Source organism: Synchiropus splendidus, chromosome 15 (assembly GCF_027744825.2).
Source record: "Synchiropus splendidus isolate RoL2022-P1 chromosome 15, RoL_Sspl_1.0, whole genome shotgun sequence".
In the NCBI taxonomy this organism is placed as follows: Eukaryota; Metazoa; Chordata; class Actinopteri; order Syngnathiformes; family Callionymidae; genus Synchiropus; species Synchiropus splendidus.
The window spans coordinates 1,939,138-1,963,902 of NC_071348.1; the positions used below are offsets into that span (position 1 = coordinate 1,939,138).

At 50.8% G+C, this 24,765-nt stretch overlaps 8 protein-coding genes across 18 annotated transcripts in view; 5 read left to right on the forward strand and 3 right to left on the reverse strand.

Moving 5' to 3' along the window:
- The first annotated feature begins 15 nt into the window (after nucleotides 1-15).
- mrps12 (mitochondrial ribosomal protein S12) lies at nucleotides 16-1,144 on the forward strand. Its single transcript, XM_053887614.1, has 3 exons — nucleotides 16-185; nucleotides 477-526; nucleotides 596-1,144. Exons 2-3 carry the CDS (start codon nucleotides 481-483, stop codon nucleotides 976-978), a joined length of 429 nt encoding a protein of 142 aa, XP_053743589.1. The 5' UTR covers nucleotides 16-185; nucleotides 477-480; the 3' UTR covers nucleotides 979-1,144.
- On the forward strand, nucleotides 988-4,278 carry LOC128771820 (zinc finger protein OZF-like). Of its 6 annotated transcripts, XM_053887605.1 has the most exons (8): nucleotides 1,379-1,433; nucleotides 1,903-1,929; nucleotides 1,992-2,095; nucleotides 2,179-3,124; nucleotides 3,271-3,298; nucleotides 3,496-3,797; nucleotides 3,887-4,067; nucleotides 4,134-4,278. In XM_053887605.1, the coding sequence occupies exons 4-7, from the start codon at nucleotides 2,336-2,338 to the stop codon at nucleotides 4,001-4,003; spliced, it is 1,236 nt and encodes a 411-aa protein (XP_053743580.1). In that variant the 5' UTR covers nucleotides 1,379-1,433; nucleotides 1,903-1,929; nucleotides 1,992-2,095; nucleotides 2,179-2,335; the 3' UTR covers nucleotides 4,004-4,067; nucleotides 4,134-4,278. The 6 variants fall into 6 exon arrangements, with proteins under 6 accessions (XP_053743579.1, XP_053743576.1, XP_053743574.1 ...); XM_053887604.1 differs by lacking the exons at nucleotides 1,379-1,433; nucleotides 1,992-2,095 and adding an exon at nucleotides 988-1,130; XM_053887601.1 differs by lacking the exon at nucleotides 1,992-2,095 and having other exon boundaries at nucleotides 1,346-1,433.
- LOC128746639 (gastrula zinc finger protein XlCGF9.1-like) lies at nucleotides 4,014-4,929 on the forward strand. The gene is made up of 2 exons (XM_053843837.1): nucleotides 4,014-4,071; nucleotides 4,134-4,929. Exons 1-2 carry the CDS (start codon nucleotides 4,014-4,016, stop codon nucleotides 4,604-4,606), a joined length of 531 nt encoding a protein of 176 aa, XP_053699812.1. The 3' UTR covers nucleotides 4,607-4,929.
- Nucleotides 4,930-4,960: 31 nt separating this feature from the next.
- On the forward strand, nucleotides 4,961-8,121 carry tmem116 (transmembrane protein 116). The gene is made up of 10 exons (XM_053887607.1): nucleotides 4,961-5,032; nucleotides 5,215-5,261; nucleotides 5,327-5,390; nucleotides 5,502-5,633; nucleotides 6,347-6,489; nucleotides 6,591-6,674; nucleotides 6,737-6,869; nucleotides 6,962-7,106; nucleotides 7,184-7,263; nucleotides 7,384-8,121. Exons 1-10 carry the CDS (start codon nucleotides 5,000-5,002, stop codon nucleotides 7,555-7,557), a joined length of 1,035 nt encoding a protein of 344 aa, XP_053743582.1. The 5' UTR covers nucleotides 4,961-4,999; the 3' UTR covers nucleotides 7,558-8,121.
- A 1,942-nt stretch (nucleotides 8,122-10,063) lies between these two features.
- LOC128771817 (gamma-aminobutyric acid type B receptor subunit 2-like) lies at nucleotides 10,064-14,715 on the reverse strand. 2 transcript variants are annotated; one of them, XM_053887595.1, is made up of 19 exons: nucleotides 14,437-14,713; nucleotides 14,024-14,161; nucleotides 13,823-13,966; nucleotides 13,665-13,766; nucleotides 13,501-13,566; nucleotides 13,065-13,262; nucleotides 12,705-12,932; nucleotides 12,581-12,641; nucleotides 12,438-12,518; nucleotides 11,993-12,143; nucleotides 11,783-11,915; nucleotides 11,626-11,724; nucleotides 11,437-11,544; nucleotides 11,188-11,298; nucleotides 10,895-11,122; nucleotides 10,714-10,818; nucleotides 10,510-10,576; nucleotides 10,373-10,448; nucleotides 10,064-10,308 (listed from the first exon to the last, which is right to left on the reverse strand). In XM_053887595.1, exons 1-19 carry the CDS (start codon nucleotides 14,647-14,649, stop codon nucleotides 10,164-10,166), a joined length of 2,454 nt encoding a protein of 817 aa, XP_053743570.1. In that variant the 5' UTR covers nucleotides 14,650-14,713; the 3' UTR covers nucleotides 10,064-10,163. The 2 variants fall into 2 exon arrangements, with proteins under 2 accessions (XP_053743570.1, XP_053743568.1); XM_053887593.1 differs by having other exon boundaries at nucleotides 10,373-10,576; nucleotides 14,437-14,715.
- Nucleotides 14,716-14,897: 182 nt separating this feature from the next.
- Nucleotides 14,898-23,938, forward strand: tmem245 (transmembrane protein 245). The gene is made up of 17 exons (XM_053887592.1): nucleotides 14,898-17,787; nucleotides 17,890-18,007; nucleotides 18,124-18,219; nucleotides 18,283-18,390; nucleotides 18,469-18,675; nucleotides 18,741-18,910; nucleotides 19,477-19,500; nucleotides 20,440-20,544; nucleotides 20,609-20,691; nucleotides 20,765-20,855; nucleotides 20,923-21,021; nucleotides 21,089-21,217; nucleotides 21,310-21,432; nucleotides 21,889-22,135; nucleotides 22,205-22,379; nucleotides 22,586-22,780; nucleotides 23,433-23,938. The coding sequence occupies exons 1-17, from the start codon at nucleotides 17,167-17,169 to the stop codon at nucleotides 23,479-23,481; spliced, it is 2,640 nt and encodes an 879-aa protein (XP_053743567.1). The 5' UTR covers nucleotides 14,898-17,166; the 3' UTR covers nucleotides 23,482-23,938.
- On the reverse strand, nucleotides 14,976-18,286 carry rpp25l (ribonuclease P/MRP 25 subunit-like). 3 transcript variants are annotated; one of them, XM_053887612.1, is made up of 2 exons: nucleotides 17,057-18,286; nucleotides 14,976-15,830 (listed from the first exon to the last, which is right to left on the reverse strand). In XM_053887612.1, exon 2 carries the CDS (start codon nucleotides 15,828-15,830, stop codon nucleotides 15,180-15,182), a length of 651 nt encoding a protein of 216 aa, XP_053743587.1. In that variant the 5' UTR covers nucleotides 17,057-18,286; the 3' UTR covers nucleotides 14,976-15,179. The 3 variants fall into 3 exon arrangements, with proteins under 3 accessions (XP_053743587.1, XP_053743585.1, XP_053743584.1); XM_053887610.1 differs by having other exon boundaries at nucleotides 16,893-18,286; XM_053887609.1 differs by having other exon boundaries at nucleotides 16,581-18,281.
- galnt1 (UDP-N-acetyl-alpha-D-galactosamine:polypeptide N-acetylgalactosaminyltransferase 1) overlaps nucleotides 19,297-24,765 on the reverse strand; it is a 33,346-nt gene continuing 27,877 nt past the window's right edge. The window contains exons 15-18 of one of the 3 annotated variants that reach the window (XR_008416684.1): nucleotides 22,602-22,821; nucleotides 21,916-22,494; nucleotides 21,287-21,452; nucleotides 19,297-21,187 (exon numbers count right to left, since the gene is read on the reverse strand). The gene's annotated coding sequence lies outside the window, so the exon portion shown is untranslated. Of the gene's footprint in view, nucleotides 21,188-21,286; nucleotides 21,453-21,902; nucleotides 22,495-22,601; nucleotides 22,822-24,765 lie in introns of all 3 variants that reach the window. The other 2 variants (XR_008416685.1, XR_008416686.1) reach the window with 2 other exon arrangements.

Below are 24,765 nucleotides of genomic sequence, written 5' to 3' on the forward strand. Positions count from 1 at the left end.
ATAATGACGGAAGTGTTTCTGAGTTCTTCCGGTGTCACGGCCGCTCACGTCTAGCGTTGCTCGTTCAGAACGCCAGTGTTTGCCGCTTTGTAGACAAAATATATTATTTAAGTCTTCATGAAATACACATCGTAATTTGATTTCATGAACTTAATGTGGCGTTGAAGACGATACTCTCTGTCCAGGTATGAAGGCGCCGGCGATAACCTCTGTTGTCCTTTTAGCTTAGCTGTTAGCCCTGCAGTCGCCTGTGTGTGTGTCGAACAGTCATGCAGGCTAAACGCGGTTTTTCATGGTTAAGTGGAATTTCTTTATCGTCATGTGCTTTTGGGTGAAACTTTGTGAACTTAATGTCGTAGTTTTTGATGCTTTGTGCACATTGAAGTGTTACAGAAAAAGACTTCGCCATAATCAGCTCGTGACCTGGAATAGCGATGTGGACTTGTTTCAGGAGTGTTGCATTTGTGTCGTTTCAGAACCATGTCGCTGTGGAGTCTCAGACCGATGCTGACGTCTCTGATCTCAGGTGAGTTGAGCTGCAGTGAAGGGCACGTCAGAGATCTTCCAACCAACAGCAGCTCTTGTGTGCCCTCAGCCTCCCAGCTCATTCCTGCCTGGACCAGACCCGTCCTCTCCAGAACCATGGCTACCCTCAACCAGATGCACCGCATGGGCAAACCCAAACCCCAACACAAGACCTTGGGGGCCACCTTTGGCCGGCCGCAGCTGAAAGCCGTCGTACTGAAGACTATGATCCGGAAACCCAAGAAGCCAAACTCGGCCAACAGGAAGTGCGCTCGCGTGCGTCTGTCCAACGGGAAGGAGGCGGTGGTCTTCATCCCCGGGGAGGGTCACAACCTGCAAGAACACAATGTGGTGCTGGTCCAGGGAGGCCGGACTCAGGACCTGCCTGGGGTCAAGCTCACCGTTGTGCGAGGGAAATACGACTGTGCACATGTGGTGAAGAAGAAACGGTGACAACGCCACCATGTGGCACCAGAGGACTAAACATGTTCATCTGTGTGAACTTGAATTCAAGTGGTCACGTGACATGGAGTGACAGACCACAGTGAAATCTCATTCTTTGTGATCCCTGACCAAGGTTGATGGTGTGGTAACATGAAATAAAGGTGAGGAAAGAGAACCATTTAACTGGCACGAGTTCTTGCCTGTGAACGTTTGACTCACCAGTGCAAAAATAAAAAACTGCATAGTCCATACTGGCAAGTGTAGCATCATATCGGGCGTCGATACGTGTTTATTCTTTAAATGACAATCGCTCAAAACCTGGACGCGGAGGATGTCGGCGCACGAGAGCCGCGCATGCGCAATACACAATTAGCATCCACTGCGTTAGCCAGCCTTTCTGCTACTGCGGGATTCGGTCCGAGCGGTAGGGTCCAATACTCCGGTTCGTTTTTCTGAACTGCGTGGTGAGTTACCTCTCTTACCGGGTGGTTCTGGCTGCCGCTTCACGTTGGTGAAGTTGTACACGCTCCGAAAACGGTATGCTAATAGTTAGCTTGGCGACAGAAGGCGTGTTTGAGTGGCAGGTGAGTTGATAAATGTTTGCGAATAAAATGACAAAACCTCCCGAAAACATGGCGAACAAGACTGGAGTGCTTTTAATCTTCGTGATACAGCGAAGCCGCGGTGCATCTTGTGGCTGCTGCCTGTTGCCCAGCAACCGTTTACTGACCTGACGTCACTGCGACTCGGCTGAGATGAACTCCGACCTGTCTGACCTTGGCTTGAGTCTTGTGCGGCTGCTGTTCCTAGCAATACTACGACTAAAGCTATCAACATTTTAGTCCCACAGAACCACTTACGCTGCGACATGCACAAGACTTCGACTGCATCAGTCGGAGCAAACAGAGCATGACTTCCTGTTTCTGTCCGCAGGGGGCGTCAGCCAAAAGAAAGAGGAAGGTGAGGAAGTTCCCCGCTTTGTTATGCTGAAACTCCCCATCATTTTTTGGCATTTCCCTCAGGTGTTGTGTGTCCGCCTGTCCACCTCATTCATCATGTACCCACTAAGTGGTGTCCATCTCCTTTCTTTCCTGGTCCAACTGTCTCTCCTCTCCATGTGTCCAAAGTAAACCATCCAGCCTGCCTATCTGTGCCTCCAAATCCGAGCTCTCCCTCTGATAATCTGATTTCTGATCATGTCCTTTCCAGTCATGACACCCCCAGTTGTCTTCCCTTTGACTCCAACTGATGCTGCGACGTCCTCCTGAAGATTCAAACAGAAAAAGGAAACCAATCTGTGTGGTGTAAGCATTTTGAACATGCTCTCTGGCGAGGCAGGGTCCAGGTCTGTGCAGTCTCGTGGAGGATGAACGCTGTCGCCAGCAGGGGCGACCTTCGTCAGCCTACTGAAGGTGATGGACGTCTGAGGAGCTTTCCTTCCCCGGATGTTGTCCGTAGAGCAGGAGAGGAAATGTTCCCGGAGAGCAGGACCCAATCAGGCCCAGAAGAACCGGCGCTGGAGCCGACCCTGCTGCAGTCCAAACGGCGTCACGTCTGCGCTGTGTGTCACAGAGAGTTCACGTGTCCATCGCGCCTGGCCGACCACATGTGGTGTCACACGGGCCACAAGCTGCACTGCTGCGCTCTGTGTGGCAAACGCTTCACCAAGAAGATCAACCTGACGGTCCACCAGCGGGTGCACACGGGCGAGAAGCCCTTTTCCTGCCCCGACTGCGGCGTCAGCTATGCCCAGCTCAGCTGTCTGCGCAGACACCGGCTCAGCCACGCCCCGCAGAAGCCCTTCCAGTGCTCCGTGTGCGGCCGTGGCTTTGTCCAGCGCCGCTCGCTGGTGCAGCACCAGAGGACGCACACGGGCGAGCGACCGTACGCTTGCACCCTCTGCCCTAAACGCTTCGCCTCCCGCTCCGGGCTCATCGACCACCAGAACACGCACTCGGAGGAGAGCACGCTGGTCTGCGGCCTCTGTCAGAAGGTCTTCACCACGCCGTCGTCGCTGCGAGACCACCTGAGGCTGCACACAGGCCAGAAGCTGCATCCTTGTCTGCTCTGCTCCAAGAGCTTCAACCGACCTGGGCTGCTCAAGAAGCACCTGCTCACTCACCCCCAGTACCGGCCTGAGGGGGGTTCACCGCAGGTGAGTCACAGGTGGAGGAGAGGAGGGAACAGAATCATTGAGTCTGTCACTCAAATAATCTGCGGTTTTTTTTTCTACTCAAAACAAAAGTTTCATTATTGAGTTGTGTGGGTGTTGTGATGTCACTTCCCGTTTCTGTGTTGTAGGTGGGCGATGGACAAAGGAAAGAGGAAAGTGAGAAGTTCCACAATTTTCTTCTGGAATTGAAAGTGTCCAAAACCTCCAGCGGGTTATTTGTGGAATCTCAGAAATGCTTTTACTTTCATCGATGCCAGAGTGGCTGCTTTTCATGATGGTCCTCAGATTACTGATCCACAACCCTCCTCTCCCTCGGCTCCAGAGTGTGTTTCCCTCTCTCTGCGTCTCAGCAGCACCCCCACCTGTCAAGAAGCACAGCTGCCACGTCTGTGGGAAGGTCTACTCCAGAGCCACCTACCTGCGAGACCACCTGAAGAACCACGACGGGGAGAAGGTTCACTTCTGCTGGCTGTGTGAAAAGTCCTTCAGCAGCTCCAACAACCTGCGGGCCCACCAGAAGACCCACCTGGCGGACAAGCCCTTCCCCTGCAGCCTCTGTCCCAAGAGCTTCCTGCGCTCCAGTCAACTCCAAAACCACCTGAGGACCCATGAGAGGGATGAGCAGGTCAAGGAGCCGGCTGAGGAGCCTCCACAGGTCAGAGCTGCTTTTCACCAACATGTATTTCAGGTGTGTTATGTCCCGACTGAGACGTATTAAGTCTGAGATGAAGCATTTGTCTGCAGGACGTGCAGATTCACGACGACGCTTCAGACCAGGTAGCTGATCTGTCTCTGACGGGAAGAGGGAGATCACTTCAGAGCCGACGAGGAGGAGGTGACAGAGCTGAACGGGGACATTGAGGAGTGAGACATGAGCGTGTTGATCAACGCTGATGGAGAAGAGGAAAATTGGAGGCCAGTGAAGGTCGGTGAGGAGGAACTTGTTGTTTACAAGTCTTGTGGGTGACGGCATGTGACCTTCCTCCTCCAGAACCTCTGACCGTCCGTGAGGTCACGGCTGATGGTGCAGACGGTGCCTATGGCAGACCCAGCTGTCGGTGTCCTGTCTGCGGCCGCGACTGCTTCAAGATGTCGGCGCTGCAGAAGCACCTGCGCATCCACTCGGGCGAGCGTCCATTTGTGTGCCCCACCTGCGGCCGGAGCTTCACGCAGCACGTGCACATGACGGAGCACCAGAGGACGCATTCAGGGGAGAAACCATACAGCTGCTCACAGTGCGGCAAGAGCTTCAGCCGCGCTCTGGACCTCAGCTACCATGAGGGCGTGCACGCGGAGGACCGGCCCTACTTCTGCCACGTCTGCCACAAGAGCCTGGGGGGCGCCAGAGTCTTCCGGAAGCACATGAAGAGGCACGAGGAGGCCAGGTGCTCTGAGTCTGTCTCTGCAGCAATGCCACAGGACCAGACAGAGGGGAGAGGAAACGTAGCCACTGGCCACGTTTGAGTGAAAACACTGACTGGAGTGGACTGACGCACTGCTGAGCCTGGACTCACACACACACACGGATGCACACTACTGAATCAGCTGAACATCCGAATACTTCCATCCCTCTTCTGGTCTCTGGTACTGGAGCCACGCCCCTTCATCAGACCCTTAATAAAGTCGTCTGACATTTGCTTGTTCGGCAACATCTGGCTCGCGTCTCTCGTGGTCTGGCTTCCAAAACAGGTTCCATCCTCCCGCTCACTGGGGCGACTCAACAGCAGTTCGCCAGTTGCCCACGTGGAGGTGCTGCTGAGTCCGTGGGTGACCCAGGCGCGGGCTGAACAGAGGGCGGGGCTTCGGACGAAGGCTTTCACTATAAAAGCTGCTGCTGAAGCTGCGGAGAGAGGAGCGATGCTGAACCACACGACGGACGACTGGAGCCAGGTCAGTCACGCCGTCAAGTCTCTAGCGTTTAATCAAAGTTTCAGAAGAATTCATACTCATGAAGTTGGGTTTCCTTGTTGATCTGCCCAACTCTTTGATTCTTTGATGTGTTTGTACGTGTCCCTACAAATGTTATCAGGAGGCACTTTATTGTTGAGTCTGAAAAATGTCTGCGTGTCCAGGAGTACGAGGCGGTCCGCTGGGTCCAGCTTCTGATGGTTCTGCTCAGGTACAGTAACCTTCTCTCTTCCAAATGTGAGCTGACAAATTTCAGCCGGTTCCTGTCTCTTGCAGCTTCCTGGGCTCCTTTTCCATCATCGTGTGTGTGATGTCACAGCGACTCAGCAGGTCACCTGAGGTCAGGCCTGAGGGCAAACGTCACTGTCACTCTTTATTCAGTCTGTTTCTTGTCAGTGCCCTGCCCTTGAGCTGGTCATAATGTTTGCTGTGGTGTGATCCGTCCCCGCAGCTGCAGCCACTGCTGCTCCTCAGTGTGTCGGACCTGCTGCTGTCCTTCTGCTGGCTGCTGGGAGGACTCCTGCTGACCATACGCTGCAGCAGCTACAACACACACTGTCAGCAGCTGCACACGCTGGAGCAGGTACACACACACACACGCACACACACAGCCTGGCATGTGTGGACGAGCCGAAACAGCTCAGCTCTCTGACCGAGTCTGGCAGAAGAGAGGTTTGACTCTCACTTCCTGAGAGGAAATTCCCACTGTGCGTGGTGCTGCCCCGCGCCGCTGCTGGATGGATCGCTTCCTGCTTCGATTCCTGGCAGCTGCACTGACACTACATATGATTCAAGTCATGCTTAGTTGGGTCTTGGGGACAGAATAATCGTGCTTTCATGCCTGAAAGTAAAGAATGACACGTGAGAGGGGCACTTTGCATCTTTGTTCCTCCGGATCATCACAATTAAGAGGAAGACCATAACACGACGACGATATATATTTCTATATATTGCATTTACATGTGAAAAAACAAACCAACATCACCATTGCACACTGGGGCATCACACATGTGTGTGGACGCTTGAGGCTCATCTCCTCCTGTGGAGCGGTGCCATCCGTCAAAGAGCCGACTGTCATGTTGGTTGCTGGTTTGAATCTCTGAAGATGGTTTTGACCTGATCTAGTCCTGCCGAGTCCCTGCAGAGGTTCACGCTGTGACACACGCTGGGATGTACAGACGTACATTCCTGACCCGGTTCTTTTGTGGGGCGGTCAGCGGTCTGCAGCTCACTGGTCTAGAAACCAACAACACGGTTGTCATGACGACATGTCTGCGCTGTGATTGGTCCCGACAGGTCCTGTACACCAGCTGCTTCTTCTTCACGCTCAACTGTGTGTGGAACATCTACAGAGGGATCCACCGGAGGCTGGACTGCAGCACGCTGACAGCGCCCGCCACCTCAGGGAGACCGGAGACCGTCACTGCGCTGTTGTCCTGGTGAGTCTCCAGTGAAAGGGTTCGTCTGATGGCCCCGCGACCAAATCAGAGGTTACAGACTTGCCTGCCTCATTGACCCCCGAAACATGTCTGTTTTACAGTCTACTTCCTGTGGTGATGATGTCACCAGTGATCTCCATGGACTACGCCCACCAGTGCCTGACCAACCTGACTGAGCCGTACAGGTAAGACACAGGCCTGAGACCGTGTCCAGGTGCCTGATAACCATGCGCTGGTTCTGACCCAGATGTGGGCTGCTGCACACCGGCGCCGTCTTCCTGGCTGCGGAGCACTCTGGCCACACTGTCTGCAACCAGCTGCTGCAGTATCGCCTGATTGTGCTGCTGACCGCATTCTTCGTCACGCTGCTGGGCATCATGGTGCGTGACTCACTACAGCCACCTGGGAGCGACACCTCAGAAGTTGTAGTTCCACCCTGAGGTCAGTTTTAAAGCTCATGCTTCTGCCGCAGGTGCTGATGGGAAGAACTCGCCACATTTACCGCCGAGTTTTGACCTCCAACGGTTTCCTCGGCAACCGCCAGCGAGCCTCGCTCCGGGTTTTGAACCTGCGCATGATTCTCTACCCAACTATCTTCTTCCTCTGCTGGGGACCAGGTGGGTCAGGTGATCCAGCGGATCTCTGTGATTGGTCCGAGGCTATGAAACATTTTTATAACAGCGAATCCTCTCAGCCGTAGCACTGGCCTTCCTACGTGAGGTGGAGCCCCCTGCTGGACAGAGTCGAGTCAGGCAGATCCTCTACATGTGGCAGGTCAGTGGGGTCATGACACATGAGGCAGGAAACAGACAGGAAGAAAGAGAGTTAGTTGTTTCCTAAATGTTCATGTTCGAAAGGTGGTTTCTTGAAGTGAGCGGTGCTTGTGGGTTACAGGCTGTGGCCGCATCGTCCCAGGGCTTCCTCAACTGTTTGGTGTACGGATGGACACATGCTCGCCTGCGACGGGTCGGCAGGATGGTTCTGTCCCGTGATGCTGATACGCAGACGCCGCTGCTGCGAGCTCAGAAGACGAGGACGGGCTACGGCACGGCAAGCCTCACCAGCTGAGAGAAACGGCCTCGAATGGGAGGAAAACAGAGCGCTGGTGAAGAGAGAAGTGAAGTGAGAGAAGTGAGAAGTGAGGATATTCATTGAAGGTCGTCTCCATGGTGACGGAGACTGGTGTGTTGCTGCGGTGATTCTCTTTCACTTTTCTTACTCACTGGATCAGACCTGGGAGGACCCCAGAGTCCTGGTCACAGCTGAGGAGTCTGACCTCAGGGAGTTCCTGCAGGTCAACCGTGCGGAAACATTCAGAACAACAAGCCCGACGTACGATTAATGAGTCGCACGAGGCTCCGCCCACTCTGCTGTCAACCTCATCAATGACCTTCTACATTGGCGTCTGATTTCTAACAAACTTGATCACGTGGCACCTGAAACGTCAGAAGGACTGGAGCCACGAGGACCTGCTGGAGAGCCGGGTCCTGACCCATGTCTTAAAATGTAAACATTACAGAGGAAATCAAAGCAGCAATCTATGATGAGATGGTGTTGAAATCCAACGACTGTAAACAGCTGACATTTTGCAGTGTTTCTGGTGTTGTGTTTGATTTCCTGAAACTCCTCTGTGGAGACAGGGACAGAACTGTTACACTATATTATTAAAATAAAACAATTTTCTAACATCAGTAAAGTGACTGGATTTCAGAGCTTGTTGACTCCGTCCACAGCGTCCAGCAGACTTATGTAACTGTGAAGCAGCAGCGGTGAATTCTGCCGTCCTGAGCAGAACCTCTCTGGCCCGGTTCGCTCCACGTGGAGATGCACAGTTGTCATCAGTTGCGTAAGTTTGTGCGTCCTGAAACACGATGACATAATCTCTGCCGACACCCGACTGAAGTGCTCCACTGTTCTCACACACACACGGGCTCGGGAACACAATGGTTGTGTGAGTGAACACACACACACACACACACACTTACACCTTCCTCTCATCAGTGGATGAACAAACACAGGCTGTGTGTGTGTAAATCCCTAATGTAGGGATTTACACACACACACATGTTTGAACAAACTCACGGAAAGCGCACACCAACACAACCACAGAAACACCAACCTCCCGATATACATCCAGACACGCAAACACACACACACACTGTCAAGATAAGTGATGAGATTGAGGGTTTTATCTTGATGTTGATGCACGTGTGTTCTACCCCAGATCAGGATTCATGTTTAAATCAAGCACGGAGAATGTTGCTACTCGCACAAAAGCATAAAAGTTTAAAAAATGTTTTGTCATAGTCTCATCAGAGTGTGTATCTCCTGTGTGAGCTCCCACAAAAAGAGGAAAACAGAGGAACCACGTGAGGTTCTGGCAGGTGTTTGTCCTGACTTGTCCTCAGGTACTGACAGTAATGTCCTGACTTAACCTCAAATATGCCCACAAAAAGCGTGTGAAAAAGTATGACGCGACAGACGGCGCGTGACCACAGAAAGGTATAAAAACCTGCTGCGAAAGGAAGACGTCAGAGTTCTCTGGAGTGTCAGAGGTGCCACACCAGATAGGTGCTCTCATAAAACAGGAGCTGGGACCAACGCCTTCTCATCTTGGGGACAAAAAGAGGCCTTCAGCTGTTCGAGGATCCTCCGGGAGAGGAACCTGTGAAATCCACTTCAAGGACCTTTTTCTCAACCTCAAGTTTTTGTTGGAGATCAAGGCGAGCGGCAGCAACCATCACAAAATGAGTTTCCCTCATCGCAACGAACTGTGAAAGAACTGGACATTTCTCTCAGGTAGCAGTTTTTAAGAAATTGATTGATTTTTTTGACACTAGAAGAAGGCTTTTGCCCCGATAGCTTTTATCATTTTTGTCAGATTTTTAAACTGCTTTGCCATTGCTATTAAGCTTCAATCAAATCTTTTTAAAAAAATCTTTCATCTGACTTTGTTGATGAGGACGTCTGCACTGCAACGCCAAGGTTGAGTTGAGATTTCATCCTCCGCAACTCAGGAAGCGGAGACACACAGCGGTGCAAGGGTCAGCCCTCTTTTTGGATATCTATAGGCACCACAACTAAAGTGCCACTATAACAACTCTTCGTGGGTAACAAGTGCGAGAACTCAGAGGAGAGCAGGCGTGAACGCACGTGAGCCGCTGATATTTCTTACTTCAACCATCAAGAGTGGGCTGCTCAAGTGTGAGAATATTAGCAGTTGGAAGTCGGATCGACATGCAGATGATCAAGTGACTGTCTCCTCCACAAGAACACTCACAACAACATGTTTGAACAAACTCACAGTGTTGTGCGCACGCCAACACAACCGCAGACACACCACACCCCCGATCGCCACATCAACACTCACACACACACACTCACACACACACACACTCTTTGATCTTGTGATGTAAGTTTATGAACGTGTTGGTATTAAAACTATCATTATTATTACAAACTACACGTTAATACATCAACTTCACTCTGGCGCCCTCTAGGGGCACACCCTTTCTCTGCACCACGTGATCTGTCATTTCAAGAATTTTATTGATTTGAGACTTAGAAAAGCGAAGTGACAACAAGTACAAAAGAGCACCTCCAGAGGACGAAGCGTCGCGGTCCAAGGCTCATGTCTTTGTAAACAGGAAGTTGTGGTTGCCTCAGGGAACCGGTCAGGTGAACAGGAAGTGGTCATAGACGTAGACGATGGCCTCCCTGCTGCCGAACTGGCTGGAGCTGCTGGCGCTGACCCCCCCAACCGCCGGCAGGTAGGAGTGGTGCAGGATGGGCAGCTGGACGGAGAGACGGCGGCGCACGCTGCCCAGAGACACGGTCCTCACCAACACATCAGAGCGAAACATGAGTCAGCATCCTCACTCACTGTTCGGGGGAGTTGATGTTCCCGGGACCCGTGTTCGGAGCGTAGATCTGAGCGGCGTGAGTGACACACCTGAGGGCTGCAGCACACGAAGGTCAACAAGTGAGAGAGGTGAGAGAGAGGACGAGAGAGAGTCCCACCCTGGACTCCGCCTCCTGGTTCCTCTTCGCTCAGCTGCATCATGATGCTTCGGATTTCAAGGTCCAGCTGAGAGAGAGAGAGAGAGAACCAACACCTGCTCAGAGACAAGTTATGTCTGGGACATGAGGATGAGGAGAATGAGGATGGTCATGGTCTGCTGCAATCCGTGGGCTGGAGTGACCTCGGCAGAGATCAAGACTCACCGTAGCGACTCGACTCTTCAGCTGCCAGTTGAAGATGTTCAGCTGATCGTCCGTGTCATCATTTTCACTCTGCGGCTCCCAGTCACTCGAGCACAGCGCCACCAGCTGGAGCGGGAGAGGCACAGGCTTCAACTCAAGTTTGATTTGTGGTCTTTCGTAGACCTTCTGGCGTCCCGCTGACCTTGGCTCCGAACATGAAAGCGAGGACGGTGATGTTGCAGCAAAGGACCAGACTGCTGGTGAGGCAGAAGTGGACAGAAGGGCTGTGGGTGGGGAGCAGCGACGTCGACGCTCCAGTCGCAGCGAACAACGCCACAGAGAACACGCACAGACGCAGATGAGTCCGCTCCGGTGCTGTCTGCTCCGTCCGCGAGCTCCGGGTGTTCCAGGCCAGGAAGCAACTCAGACCCTGCCGAGTCACACTCGCCTGAGCTACAGACTTGAAGAGGCACATAGCTGCAGCACCGCTCTCACCAGCAGTGGGCCTCGGCTGACATAGACTGAAGAGGTCCACAGGTGAAGGTTGCTGCAGCTGCACAGGTCTGACACTGGGTGCAGCAGAACGTCAGGCTCCACAGGGTCGTCCTGAAGGTCAGAGGTGTGTGACACAAAACAATGAAAGTGGAGTCATATTTGTTAATGTTCCAAAGTGTGAGGGTTGTCAGAATGTTCTGGCTGAGTACAGTAAGATAAAGTCAGACGATTTCTCAGGGAGCGACACACCTCGGCAGCATGCTGCGTCTCCACCCGCCTGAGGGGGTCCAGGACTTGCCAGGAGGCCAAGACAAACACGTCCAGCAGGAACAGGAAAAGGACCAGAAGGTTCTGTTGCTGCGGACGGCACAGCCACACCAGAAGCAGGAGGTGAGTGCCGAGCCATTGGACTCCGCTAGGAGTCAGTGTGAAGCTCACCTGCTGCGTGACACCTGCCTGAGAAGAAAACCTCCAGCTTCTGCTCAGCAGCACAGAGACACTTAGTGTGTGACCCAGGGACAGAATCCACTGGTGGACCTGCACACCAGCGCAACCAATGAGCTCCAGCAAGTCAAATCAAACCTACTGGACTTACAGAACACAGAATGGCTGCGGTCCGGTCTGGAAACTGGACATGGTCCAGCCCAGAAACCAGGACTGAGCAGGAGGAGAGCAGCAGGCCGAGCAGCAGCAGCCGGTCCTGACAGCCAGACCTCCACCTGCTGAGCCTGAGAGAGCGATGACCACCTTAGACACGCGAGCACCTGCTGTGTGTGGGGGGGTGTGTGTGTGTGTGTGTGTGTACCAGAGACTGTGCTTGACCGTGACAAGTAGGAGGACGACCAGGGTGAGGAAGACGGTGGCAGCAGCGACTGACGACATGACAAGGTAGAGGAGCAAACTGACGCCTCGTCTCTCCTGTCGAACCAGAGTCTGGCCCCTGGCAGGTCCAGAACCTGGGAGGTGAGCCAGAACCAGTCAGGACGCAGAGAGGATTTAGAGGAGGAAATGAATGTCGGCAGCGGGAGAGAGGGGAGGGGTCTGGAAGAGGGGAGTTGGCAGACCAGCCTGAAGGAGGGAGGAGGGATGGGAAGGGAGCAGGAAGGTCGGCAGGCGAAGGAAAGAAGAGGTAGACTGGCCAGAGCAGCGATTGTGTGCCGCCCTCTCCTTGAGCTGATCATGTGACCTAAACAGACCAATCCCCTGGCAGACGGTCGCACCACATGGTTCACCTGAAGTGAACGTCTGACCTTTGAACCTGAGTCTGTGAGTGAGGAGTCGCAGCTGCTGGTCATCGGTGCGAAACCATCCCACCGTCACTTCACTGTTGCCTGGCAACAAAGACAGCATCAGGTGGTTCTTGGTCATCACGCAGCTCAAGATGAAAAAGAACCTTGGGACTGGAGCAGCTGGATGGTCGTCATCCTCTGGCCATGCCTGAAGGACACTGGACCCTGTGGAGGAGGAGCAGCTGAAGTCACAGCCCCTCTTGGGATGGATGGCGGTGGCGGACTCACCGTCACACCCTGGAACTGCGTCTGCCTCACGGCCTCCAGCAGCAGCTTCTCCTCAACATCCTCGCTCACCTTCCTGCTCAGCCTCTCTCGCTGCTTCACCGCCTCCATCACCTGACTCAGTGCTTTGGCTGCCACCCACACGCCGTCGTAGGCGTAGCCATGGAGTGAACTGACCTCTGCCCAGTCCTGGTTCGTCCGGGCAAATGCAGCAAAGAAGCTCTGAGGAGTCTGAAAAACCAGAGAAACATCATCAGGTGGATGTGAGGTGAAGATGACAAAGGAAAATATGAAGACAATAAGAACAAAGTCCATCACAGTTGATGTAAGGGTGACATCGAGAGAGGGAACCATGTGTCTGACCCGTCCAGAGACGCTCGGTGTGTTCGGGTCGCCAGTGAATTGGACCTGGAGTCTGATGGATCCCTCTGCTGCCGTCTGGATACTGTCCGACCCACAGCTGAAACCTTGAGGCCTCCAACGCCGCCCAGCCCCCGGTTCACCTACAGGTCCGGCCACAATCCACTGGTACCGAGGCCCAAACAGATTGAGCCTGTAGGCCTGCGGCAGACCAGGAGAAGCCCCTCAAACAGCTGTCACACAATTCAGGTCTGGTTTGTGGAGTTGTTTTTGTCCACCCGCTGTTGATGCTGTGTTTTGGTTCGTGTCTCTGTTTGTGTTGGTATTGGTAACAGTCTTCGTGGATTGTTGTGATGTTTCTTATTACTATTGTTCATCAGTCAGTTGAGCGTTTCTCGTCCCTAGTGGTGGTGCATTTGTTGTCAATGTGATGACTCACGCAGCAGAAAACCTCGGAGACAGAATCTTGGTCCAACAATCCGATGAAGATTCGCACACCTGCGCCCTGTGGAGCCCAAGAGTTTCATCATCGTCGTCGTCGTAGTCAGCCCACAAACGTGAGAACTTCACAGCATGAATGACGCCGGACTCTCAAACCTTCACCTTCATCTTCCTCAGGCTGCTGCAGGTGTCAAACCAGAGGAGCTCTATGGCAATGACTTGAACTTTGACCTCCACCAGCCGCCCAATCAGGTCCCTCCTCATCTGAAGAAAGTGTCAAGCTCAGCACTTTCATTTGTTGCAAAAAAAACTGTCCTCACCTCGGCCAGTCCGTGCTCACTCACGAGGCCGACTCTGGTCCAGTTGTGGTGAAGCAGCAGCTCGGCCGCGGCTTGAGTGACAGCTCGAGGCGAAGGTGCAATGCTGAACAGATTCCTGTAGGAGGCGGCCGGCCTGAAGGCGAGCTGAGGGGACACTGTGTTTCAGCTGCACTCAGCTTCAAGTCTGTCTGCAGCTGTTACCTGCAGCAGGTGAAGAGGCGGCAGAGCGCGCGCGACTGTCGGCATCACGGACGGACACGCACCACCCAACACCAGCAGGTATTTAGGCCCCGCCCACATGGTATCAAACAAAGACTTCAGCACAGCAGACAATTCACACTGAGAACAGAGAACAGGGGGTGATGTCAGCGTCCCATTTAATTGTTTAATGACTGTTAGCATGAAGTTTCTGTTTCATTTCAGAACGTTGATAAAATCGTCGAACAAAGCCTCCCATCCGAGTCTCTATAGGCAGAGGAGTGGGTTTTAGACTTGTCTCAGTCAAACACGCTTGTTCCAGTCAGTTTGAGGGAGGAAATCAGAGGACCAGGAGGAGAGAACAGGTATAACCTGAGGATATGTGAGAGCAGCTGGACCAGAATTGACCCACTCACCTTCGACTCCACCACATGCAGTTGGATCGCATAGTTCCCGAGCGGCGCCGGTTGTTCCGCCAGGTCCCGCAGAGCGAGTCGCACAGCCAGGTCCACACTAGAGTTCTGGTCCACCATCCACAGGACAGGCAGAGGATGTTTGGACTGGGCCGCCCCAGGACCCACCAGAACCAACAGCAGCAGCGAGACACAGAACACGCCGCACGGCTCCATGGCGGGAGCGAGTCCACTCTTCCTGCCCTGCAGAGAAACTTAATCCTGTTAGAGTCCGAGTGGATCAAAGGATCAGCAACAACACAAGATGTCACCAGAACCACGGCAGACGTTCCCACTCACGTGACCTCAAACTGGTCCACTTACCCACTGACTCACCACACTAATCCCACTCTGACTTCTTATCTGGGCAGCACTCTCTTCGACCTGTTCATTGATCGACTTCCCACTGCTGCGGCTGCTGCTGCTGCTGCTGTGCTGTAGGACTTCAGCCACTCCAGTAAAATCATACCTCAGCCTGCTACCTTCACTCCCAGACAGAGGAACGTCGAGATAAAACAGCACCACTTTAGATGGAAGCTTTATTAAACACAGAGTTGAATAGACAAATCACTTTGGTGGACATGAAAATGAAAAGCTTGAAGACTTCTGCAGTCACGTCAGACAAAAGTCTTCCACAAGATAAGTATTAACTCATAATGTCTTCGTCATCAGCATCATCAAAGGTTCAGTCTGTTCAGAAATGTGGATCAGCTGGAAGGTTTGGGGTCTCTGGGTCTCCCCTGTAGTCGCCCCGGGCCCTTGCCTCTCCCGCCCGCACCTACACCTGAAGCAGCACCCCCTCGTTTCCTCCTCTGTCCCGGTCTTGACCCCACTGACCCCTCACTGGCTGACTGAGCCCAGAGGGAGTCATAGTGGCCTGGCGCCTGGTACCCGGGCTGGCTTTGGTCCAGAGGATCTCTGGAGAGCAGGATCCAGATAGCGGGCAGGTTTCTGCTGACAGTGAGGCTGTCCAGGCCTGCTCCAGGCTCCAGCGGCTCCCACACTTCCTTCACTGTGCTGAACTCCAAGCGGGTCAGCTGGTGGAGCCCTTTGATCCGTCTCTTCATGATCTCTGCACACGTTATGGCTTTGGACACGCCCTTCCCACTGGCACGGAAGACCACCTGACGGCAGAGTGGGCACCCGGGCGAGCTCTCCTCCACCGCATCTCCTTCTTCAACAGGAGCCGGCTGGGAAGCAGCTTTGGGTTTGCTCTCCATCCGACTCAGAGCAAAGCGCATCAGGTTTCGGATCTTGCTGCCGTCTTTGACTCGGACCTCAGGAGCGTCCGGAAGAACACCAGGAAGTGGACAGGCAGACGGCTGCTCCTCCACCCGGGACTTTACATAGTTCTCCATCTACACACAAAAACACCAAGATGATGGGAAATGCAGACATGAAGAGGAGAGGGACCGACAGCTGATGTAAAAGTTCCGACACAGAGAGGCGCCACATCATCGAGGTACAATCGCCTGAAAACGTCTGCGGTCAAACTAAAACAAATGGATACCATTTTTAATTTTAACATTAAACATAACGACTCATGCACCAGTACGAAACAATGAGCCAGTAACTCCTATAACCACAAACAAGGCCAGTATTGCAAAAAGAACATATCATTTATTGGCGTCATCAATTCATTGAGTAGCTGAATGACAAACGGTGTTCCACTTTCAACAACAACTTCTCGAGTACTGTCGCAATAACATGACCGCAGAGCTAACCAGCAAAGCTGTATATGCTTTAAAAAAAAAAGGAAATTGTAGCAAGAGCGATCCACGGAAACAATGACAGCCGACCTGATAATGGTTTGAAGTTTCAAGCAACTGGAATCATGAGGTTTCAAAGTCATGTAAAATCAACACGGGGTTAATACACGTTTTACGTTGGCATGCTTTCAGCACTGAAACACCCATCGCAACAACTGTAAACACGTTTTTTGTGTTTAGCTGAACTTGTCAATAGCCCAAAATATGGCGTACATAATCTAGCTGCCGCTACGCTGTACGGTAACATATACGGTGTAAAATTTAGAGAAAACGTATAAGGAATATCAGTACTCGTAATCGTTTAACCGGATTGTAAAAATGCAAACAGCGATATCTTACCGTCTGTCTGTTCTGCACTTTCTAGGCACTCCACATGTTTACCAATCACACTTTACGGCGCCGTACGCTGGTGTAAAGTGTCGCAAACACGCTGCCTTATTTGTATTTTTAGTTGGATACCACTTGGCAAAGACGGCGTGAAACGCACGAAGCTATTTTCTAGACAGAATCCTTGTTGCAGTGTTCTGGCCCTAACAGCTATACGTCACTATACATCGCTCATTTACAGGTATAGACCTCCCTGGACATGATTTAAACATGTCCTGATGGAACCTCATTCTGAACTTGTCATATTGTTTTATGAATGCAAACCTGAAAGCATCAGAACCCAATGGGACACTCCGCTTGACTAGTTTGAGGCGTTTTCGTCGAGTTGACACAGTCACGTGACTGTCTTAAAGCGGATTGCCCTGGGAACTCGGCGAGTCGGTGCTGCGGGACCCATCACTACAAAATAGATCAACATAGGTGCTCACCTTATAACAATTTACCAAAACGATTTCCTCTTAAAAACGGCATTTCCCATGAGCCATTGCGGCCCACGGGATCGCTACGTCATTTGTTTCCCTCCGTCGCTGAGTGACGTATGCTGCCTGGCAGCAGAGTCATGGCTGACCAGGAGACTACTGGGCTGGAAAGCGCTCCGGGCTGTCCGTCAACGACTCCTCGAGCTGAGCGGCCTCATTCTGTTTCCTTCTCCGAGAGTGTTCAGCCTGCCGTCGACATGGTTAGCCATTTGCTAAGCCAACCGTCCTCGCTCAAGTTCGACAAGAACATCAAACAGGCCTTCTACAACACCGGGGCGATGATCTTCGTGGCGATCTGCTGCGGGGCTGCCGTGCTGGTCTACTTTATCCTGGAGGCCTTCCTCCGGCCGCTGCTGTGGGCAGCTCTCTGCGGCACCTTCCTTCACCCCTTCAAGAACTCTTTGGCCAAGGTCGGCCGGACATGGCTGGCCGGTCTGCAGGACACCGGGACGCCCATCGTGCTGGGGACTCTGCTTGTTCCGTTGTGGTGCGTCAACTACGGGGTTGAGACGATGGGCCAAGCGGTGCTGGAGAGACTGACGTTGCTGCTAGTCATCGGAACCGGAGCCCCTTTACTCTACTTCCTCTACCTGTCCTGGAGTGTCGTCGGCCTGCAGGCGGTCGTCGGGCACGTCTTCCACGCGATCGGGACTGTGCTGGACTGTTTCCACGCAGTGTGGGTGAGTTACTACTGCTTAGTTGTCCTTCGGTTTTGTCCGCCACAACGTCTGTGGTTCTCTGAGTCAGTCGGACCGAACACTTCCCTCACTGTCTCCTCCCAGGTCTGCACTTTGGCTATCGGTTATCTGCTCATGGTTTGCTTCAAGTGGAACCCGCAGACGGAGAGATATCTGCGAGCCTTGTCTCTCCCTGTGTGGTCAGTCCTGCTCTTGTTCATTGGTGAGTTAAAGATGAGATAATATATCAGCCAGGCGTGTAGACTCCCCCTCCACCAGCTGGAGTGTTTGTATGTACAGTATTAAGAGCTTTCTGGTGAACTTCTTTGCCTCTCGTAGTGTCTCTAGCTGGTTCCTGGAGAATTCCTTTATTCTTACTGGTGGTCGTTCTCCTGGTGGTCGGCTCCCAAGAGAAGCCCACTGTCCCAGGCAGAGGTAAGCCATCCATTAGAATGGTAGACTTCCAGCGGAGTCTTCTCATGTCCACTCATTGTGCAGGTGAGCTGTCTGGCCAGGTGCTGACCTTTGCTGCCAACACCATCTACATGGCGATCTCATGTAGCAACCTTCAGATGAAAGCTCCGCCTGGTGAGACCTCTGCAACAGGTATGCATTATTTTCATCCTCATTGACATTTTACTTCAGTGTTTTCAGTCACCCGTGCTTACTTTGTTGCTCTTCAAGATGGCGTGGAAACTCTGAGCCATGCTCCTCCTCACACTCCCGGATTCCGGCAAGTGTCACGTTCATTGCCAGCTGGACTCTTCCAGGGAAAAAAGAGCTCCCACAGGGCCAGTGACATCTACTTCATCTTGCTGGCGTGGGCCATCATTCTGGTTCAGATCTGGCTCAACGTCTGGATCCTTCAGCTCCTGCCCATCCCTGTTGCTGGTAACAAAAAACAAGAGTTCTCTTCTTTGAAATGGATCCATGTCGATCGCTTGTGGTTCCCTCAGTGTGGATACTTAAGAAGCTGGTGGTCCACTTCGGCCTGAAGAGCTTTGCTGAGCACACTCTGACCTCCTGGTGGTCAGTGGTGGAGAAGTTTGGAAAAGAGCGCGAGGAGGCTCTGCTGCCACAGCCAATCCAGGGTTTGGCACAGTTCCTGCTGCGCATTGACACAAAGGTAACGTGCGTCAGTGCTATATATATATATATATATAGACTTTTTGCAAGTACAAGTAAGTTAAATATTATATTAAGTTATATATTATAGTTGAATATTATATATATAAGATATAATATTCAACTATAATATATAACTTATGTTGAACTGGCATATATATATATATATAATTCAGTTTTTAAAATTAATAAAAGGAAATGATGAAAACTGGTAGTCAGATTATACATTGATCTGGTCTGACTTATGACAGTCATACATTTGGGTTTTAAAATTGTTGTTTCTTTTGACCCCAAAAAATGAAATACAAACTTAAAATGAACCAAACAAGCAATTCATATGGCTCAATGAAAGTCATAGGAGTCACAAAAAAAGTGTCTCATATCCATATGCCTTGGCCTGAACTAGGATTAGCTCAGTGTAGCGTCACCCGCTAATCTCGCTTCCTGCCTGCAGACTTTTCCTCATCCTGCTTCCATTGTGTTCTCACTGCACGGGGTCATGTCTTAACTGCTGTGAAGATGTGTCCAATAACAATGCTCCTCGTGTCTCTCTGTCCCTCCTACAAGCTCTGGCATTGGCTTAACAAGCAGGTAATGATTTAAGTCTCACCTGAGAGCGCGGCAAAAAAGCCTATTCTCTACTTGAACCTTTGCACGAGTTTAGGCTGCATGTTGACACAAGCTTGAGGAGAATGCTGGCAGAAGAGACTGGAACATCCACTTTTATCCGTGTTGGCTTTTTATTTGTTTGTTAATTCAGCAGCACGTCTGCTGTGGAGCTTCTTTCAATCTGTCATGTAAAGTTTGCATCCTGCAGCACATGCACAGGACAATGCTGTGCAGAGAAGCGCCTTCAAATTAAACACTCCATTTAAAGCGCCAGCACTTGACGGAGCACGGACAGTTTTCCGGACTTGTGAAAGTGAGACCGCTGGTTCCTCAGCAGCAGCTGACGCTTAGCAACACCCGTCGGTCCGAGCGTGACATTCGGAATGATAAGAAAGAATTCTTAATTTCCCGGCGCTAGATGAGCAGCCTTTCTCAGGTGTTCTTAACGCGGAGACGGAAACGACCAGATCCGTGCCTTTTTTGAGTCAGGTGCAGCGTTCGTCAGCCACCTGAATGTGAAACTGTTAAAAACATCTGGAGTGGAAACTTTCAGAAATGCAGTGCACTATGTATTTCACGGACACAGCACAGTCTCTAAAGACTCACCTGCGACGCCTCACATCGAATTAAATGTTTTTCACTTCAGTCCTTTTGACAGAATAGCTGCTGCATTCAGCAAGGTTTTTCTATTCTTTGCCACCATGGAGAGGGATATAAAAACGTGTCTGAATTAAAATGATTCAATGTTCATTGTTTCACATCATGGACCCCACGTGTCATCATTTTGATTACAAATTCATTGTCAATCCATGTGATCAGCATCGGTGATCAGCAGCAAAAATCCTGATCGGAGCATCCCTGTTGTATGAGAGATGTATGAGAGGGTTTTCTCCAGGCTAACCTCATTCTTCCCTCCGGTAGATGGTGGTGTGGTTGGAACGGTCTCTGGATAAAATCATCAGCATCTTCATCATCTTCCTGTTGGTCACCGGGACATTGCTCATGGCTCTGCTGCTCACAGCCATGGTACTTCTGATGGTGATGCCAGATCAGCACACAAACATCTAACTCATGAGCTTCTCTGTTCTAGGTCCATCACGAAAGTGCTCACGTCATTGATGTGACAAGCAACCTCATCAATGAGACCGTTTACAAACATCCAGAATGGGCCAAGTGAATATTTTAGGCCTTTTAAAATGTTGTTGGGAATGACTGAGCTTTGTCATTCCATCTCTGACTCTTTCAGTTTGCTTCCAGAAGCTCGTGTGGTCCAGAAGGCTTTGAATTCAGCCGCCAATAATGTCTATCAACACGGGAGGGAGTGGATTACACAAAAAGTGAGAGAGTCAAATAAGTGTGTGTGAGTCAGTGGCAGATATATTGACATGTTTGTTGTCGCCACAGCTGCATAAGATGTTAGGAGACAAGGTGAACAATACGGCTGTCATCGAGAAACAAGTTCTGGAGCTCTGGGATCGACTTTATCATTCCTGGTTTGTCAAGGTAGCTGAAGTTCGGTAGCCGTTGTTGGGTTTCGTTGACGTTTATGAACTTTGAACTGGGCTTCCAGAACACGACTCACAGCGGACGCCATCGTGGTCAGAAGTTCTTTCAGAGACAGAACAGCTGGTTAGTGGACATCCTGGACTGGAAAGACGTGGTGTCCTTCCTGCAGGAGAACATTGAGACGCTGTGGTCGGTGCGTACCTCCAGGCGACCAGATGATGTTTTTCGTTTATGTTGTTCTAGTTGAGGTTTTACAACTCACCTTCTGTCTCTTCCCTTTTTAAGATCCTGGAGTCTCTCTGGGTGGTGATGAGTCGAAACGTTGGGCTTCTCATCTCCACGACAACAACTCTCCTGACAGTCGTGTTTCACAGCGGAACTGCGCTCCTCAATTTTGTCCTCAGTCTGGTACGATAGCATTTTAAATTCTGGGGGAATACAGTGCATAGATGTACAATATGAAATGATGTTATTGTTGAAAATGTCACTTGTGTTGAAAACTATTTCTAAGTGCTGCCAGTTCATGGCAATGTTGCTCCAAGCAAGTTCCTCGGCCAAGGTGTCTCGATTAAGCATGAGAGCAAAATCCTGTCAGCTGATCCGCGTGCTGTAATTGTAAACAAGCTCTTCAGCTTCAATGACTGCGAAGCAAAGCTGCCGTCACGGCTGGATGTTCACATCAGTGAAAGCCTTTTTCATCTCAAAAGATATCAATCTTGATGAAGCAAGTTCAGACAACACACACACACATATAGATAGATAGATAAGATAGTGGCACGTGTGTGGACCTCGACGAGAACCAAAATAAAACGTTTGTGTGCACCGAACAGTGTTATGTCTAATTTGAAAGTGCTGTGTCCTCAGGTGATCTTCCTCACCACGCTCTTCTACCTGCTCAGCTCCAGCGGAGAGTACTACAAGCCTGTCAAATGGTTCCTGAGCTTGACCCCTCTGTCTCAGCCGGGACCTTCTTCAAACATCATCAGTCAGTCTGTGGAGGAAGCCATCAGGGGAGTGTTCGACGCCTCGCTGAAGATGGCGGGCTTCTACGGACTCTACACTTGGCTCACTCACACCATATTCGGCATCAACATCGTCTTTATTCCATCAGGTGAACACCGTGTTGCATCTCATGAAATCAATTCTGGCCTCGACCATTAAAGGCTGGCTGTTCTCTCAGCACTGGCAGCCATCTTGGGTGCGGTGCCATTTTTAGGAACGTACTGGGCTGCGGTGCCAGCAGTGTGCGACCTGTGGCTAGCTCAGGGTGAAGGAGTCAAGGCTGTGCTGCTGCTCATCTGCCATCTTCTCCCGACATACTTTGTTGACACGGCCATCTACTCTGACATCTCAGGGTGAGCACAACAAGCGTCGCTGACACTCTGGTGTTGGGTTCTCTGGATGTTTCTGCTTTGAATAATGAGTTGGAAGAAGAAGAGAAGAACGGTTGGAAAACGCCACGATCCAAACCTTAAAATGAAGAAGAAAAAAAGGGTTGTTAAAAAGATGGAATCTGTGAAACATTTTGTAATGAAGCTAACCGAAGTGATTCTTGTGGCAGAGGCGGACATCCCTACCTGACAGGGCTGGCGGTGGCAGGTGGAGCTTACTATCTGGGCCTGGAGGGCGCCATCATTGGCCCCATTGTGCTCTGCATGCTGGTGGTAGCAGCCAACATCTACAGTGCCATGTTGATGAGCCCAAATTCTGCAGTCCCGACACCAGTCCAGACCAGCTGGCCGCTCAATCCCATGAGGTGAAGAACACGCTGGCTCTAGTGTGGAGTTATTCCAATGCCTATATCTCACCACACACATCACAGCAGAAGCATGCAACGATGAGCAGTGCTGGCGAGTAACAAAACGCGTATATATGACAAAACAAATGCACCTTAGTGGCTGCAGACAAATGTATAATTCAATTTCAGTAATTTATCATAGTAATTTTGTTTAAACTAGAATCAAATATATATTTGTGCATATTATTCCCTTGCTAGTGATAACTGTGGCAGTTGACCACAGATCTGCTAAAAAAAACAAAGTTCCTGTTCTCCGTCTTTATCAATGTTATCAAACATGACAAGCAATACAGTGCCATCTACAGGTGTGGCATGTGCACTACATCCCTTTCTGTTGTCAGCGAGGAGCGCCATCGTGGTATTTCATCAGTCCCTACTGTGCTGTTTTAGATCTGTATACCAGCTGAGGCCTGGGTAACGTTTCAAAGTGACCTTACGATGAGCCATAATATTATGACCACCTGTGTGTCACTTGCCAACTGAAAGTGTTTCAGTTGAGCTGATCTGATCCCGAACTTGGCAGGTGGCCATTTTGTTTTATGAGTTTTACAATAACGGTGAATGTGTGACTCAATGCCCCCAGAATAAGGTGTCAGATATTTTTTGGCAGGACATTTGTGGAGTCCACGCCTTCAGTTCTGAAGGGCACCAGTGAGTGAGCAAGTCCTGGACCACTGCAGACCTTACCCTGTGCTGGTTCCTCGCGGAGGAGGAGAGACCACGGTCTACGCCATCAGCTTCCCTGCTGCAGAGTCGGCTCTGACTGAGACCGCAGCAGGATGGAGATACCCCCGAGGCAGTGGGTGCATCCCGAAAAAACCCACTGCCTTAGTTCTGTTATTTACACTCACACACTGTTTATCAAATGTGCTCTGTCATGTGCTTTATTTTATTGACTTGCACTTTGTCGAGTATGTTTACGTCCTACCTCTCTCCTGAAGGCAGTGACCGGCAATAGTTTGCACCATCTGAATTCCTCAATGGTTTTACGACTTCAACGTTCAGATTGAAATATTTTTTTCTTCACATTTGAAACACTTTCAGAAACAGTGGAGCACTTTGGTAGCACCTTTAGTCGTAGTGTTATTGATGACTGTGACCTGCAGCAACTTTTTCCTCAAACACACTGGAAGCTTGGGCTCACGCGATGTTTTAAGGGGGCTACAGCTTCATTTAACTATGAGACAATCTGAATATTTGACACCGAGGCAAGAGGCAATTTGTGGTTGATAAATGTGTGTTGAATACGCTTCTGGTTCTTGTGAATCATTTGTTTTTATTTTATGGAATTGCTGTGTTTTTGAAACAATAAACAGCATTTTCAGAGATGGGTTTTTGCTTGAATATGAAGTGAGGATGGAGAAGGGTTTGGCTTTCAATAAAGAACATTACACTCCCATCCTGCATCAGTGTCCTTGGACTAACCCCGATTCATGACCAGCATCAAATACGAACCTCAGTAATTCAAGGCAGCAAAAGGTGAATCTGTCAAAATTTGAAATGTCAATTTGTGACAACTCAAACACAAATCATTGGAAGGATGGCATAGCGTTTCCATATTTTAATTCTTCAAAATAAAAGTCTTGAAACAGAGGGATGAGTCAGCTCAGTGTGGAAGCCTGGACATGTGAGTTTAGATCAAGTCCAAAATCTGAACAATCGATACACTTTACGGACAGTCAGTAACATCACTCACTCAGACTTGCCGCCACCTCTCAGTCAACAACAAAGAAAAAAAAAGACAGAACAAATATGAAGTACTTGGATGTGATTTAGCAGGAGACATGGATGGTCCTGCTCATGAGCCAGTCCGGATGTCTCGTCATGGACAAAGATATGCTTGCAGCTACTTCCGTCTTCACCAGAACCAAAATGACTGTGTGACAAAATGAACCACCCCAACGTTTGAACGGGCTTTTAAAACTCGCGGATGCGCCCAGAGG

Bases quoted from the DNA above. Each gene is read 5' to 3' on its own strand.
- mrps12 (XM_053887614.1), top strand. From the start codon at position 481: ATGTCGCTGTGGAGTCTCAGACCGATGCTGACGTCTCTGATCTCAG. The intron at 527-595 runs GTGAGTTGAGCT...GTGTGCCCTCAG, and splicing joins GCTGACGTCTCTGATCTCAG to CCTCCCAGCTCATTCCTGCC.
- LOC128771820 (XM_053887604.1), top strand. From the start codon at position 2,336: ATGAACGCTGTCGCCAGCAGGGGCGACCTTCGTCAGCCTACTGAAGGT. The intron at 3,299-3,495 runs GTGAGAAGTTCC...GCGTCTCAGCAG, and splicing joins TGGACAAAGGAAAGAGGAAA to CACCCCCACCTGTCAAGAAG. The intron at 3,798-3,886 runs GTCAGAGCTGCT...ATTTGTCTGCAG, and splicing joins CGGCTGAGGAGCCTCCACAG to GACGTGCAGATTCACGACGA.
- LOC128746639 (XM_053843837.1), top strand. From the start codon at position 4,014: ATGAGCGTGTTGATCAACGCTGATGGAGAAGAGGAAAATTGGAGGCCA. The intron at 4,072-4,133 runs GTGAGGAGGAAC...TTCCTCCTCCAG, and splicing joins TTGGAGGCCAGTGAAGGTCG to AACCTCTGACCGTCCGTGAG.
- tmem116 (XM_053887607.1), top strand. From the start codon at position 5,000: ATGCTGAACCACACGACGGACGACTGGAGCCAG. The intron at 6,870-6,961 runs GTGCGTGACTCA...CTTCTGCCGCAG, and splicing joins TCACGCTGCTGGGCATCATG to GTGCTGATGGGAAGAACTCG. The intron at 7,264-7,383 runs GTCAGTGGGGTC...TGTGGGTTACAG, and splicing joins AGATCCTCTACATGTGGCAG to GCTGTGGCCGCATCGTCCCA.
- LOC128771817 (XM_053887593.1), bottom strand. From the start codon at position 14,649: ATGGAGCCGTGCGGCGTGTTCTGTGTCTCGCTGCTGCTGTTGGTTCTG. The intron at 12,519-12,580 runs GTTCTTTTTCAT...CTTTGTTGCCAG, and splicing joins CCAGCTGCTCCAGTCCCAAG to GCAACAGTGAAGTGACGGTG. The intron at 10,577-10,713 runs GTGAGTCTTGAT...TCTCTCTCTCAG, and splicing joins TGAAGAGTCGAGTCGCTACG to CTGGACCTTGAAATCCGAAG.
- rpp25l (XM_053887612.1), bottom strand. From the start codon at position 15,830: ATGGAGAACTATGTAAAGTCCCGGGTGGAGGAGCAGCCGTCTGCCTGT.
- tmem245 (XM_053887592.1), top strand. From the start codon at position 17,167: ATGCTGCCTGGCAGCAGAGTCATGGCTGACCAGGAGACTACTGGGCTG. The intron at 20,692-20,764 runs GTGAATATTTTA...TGACTCTTTCAG, and splicing joins AAACATCCAGAATGGGCCAA to TTTGCTTCCAGAAGCTCGTG. The intron at 22,136-22,204 runs GTGAACACCGTG...CTGTTCTCTCAG, and splicing joins CATCGTCTTTATTCCATCAG to CACTGGCAGCCATCTTGGGT.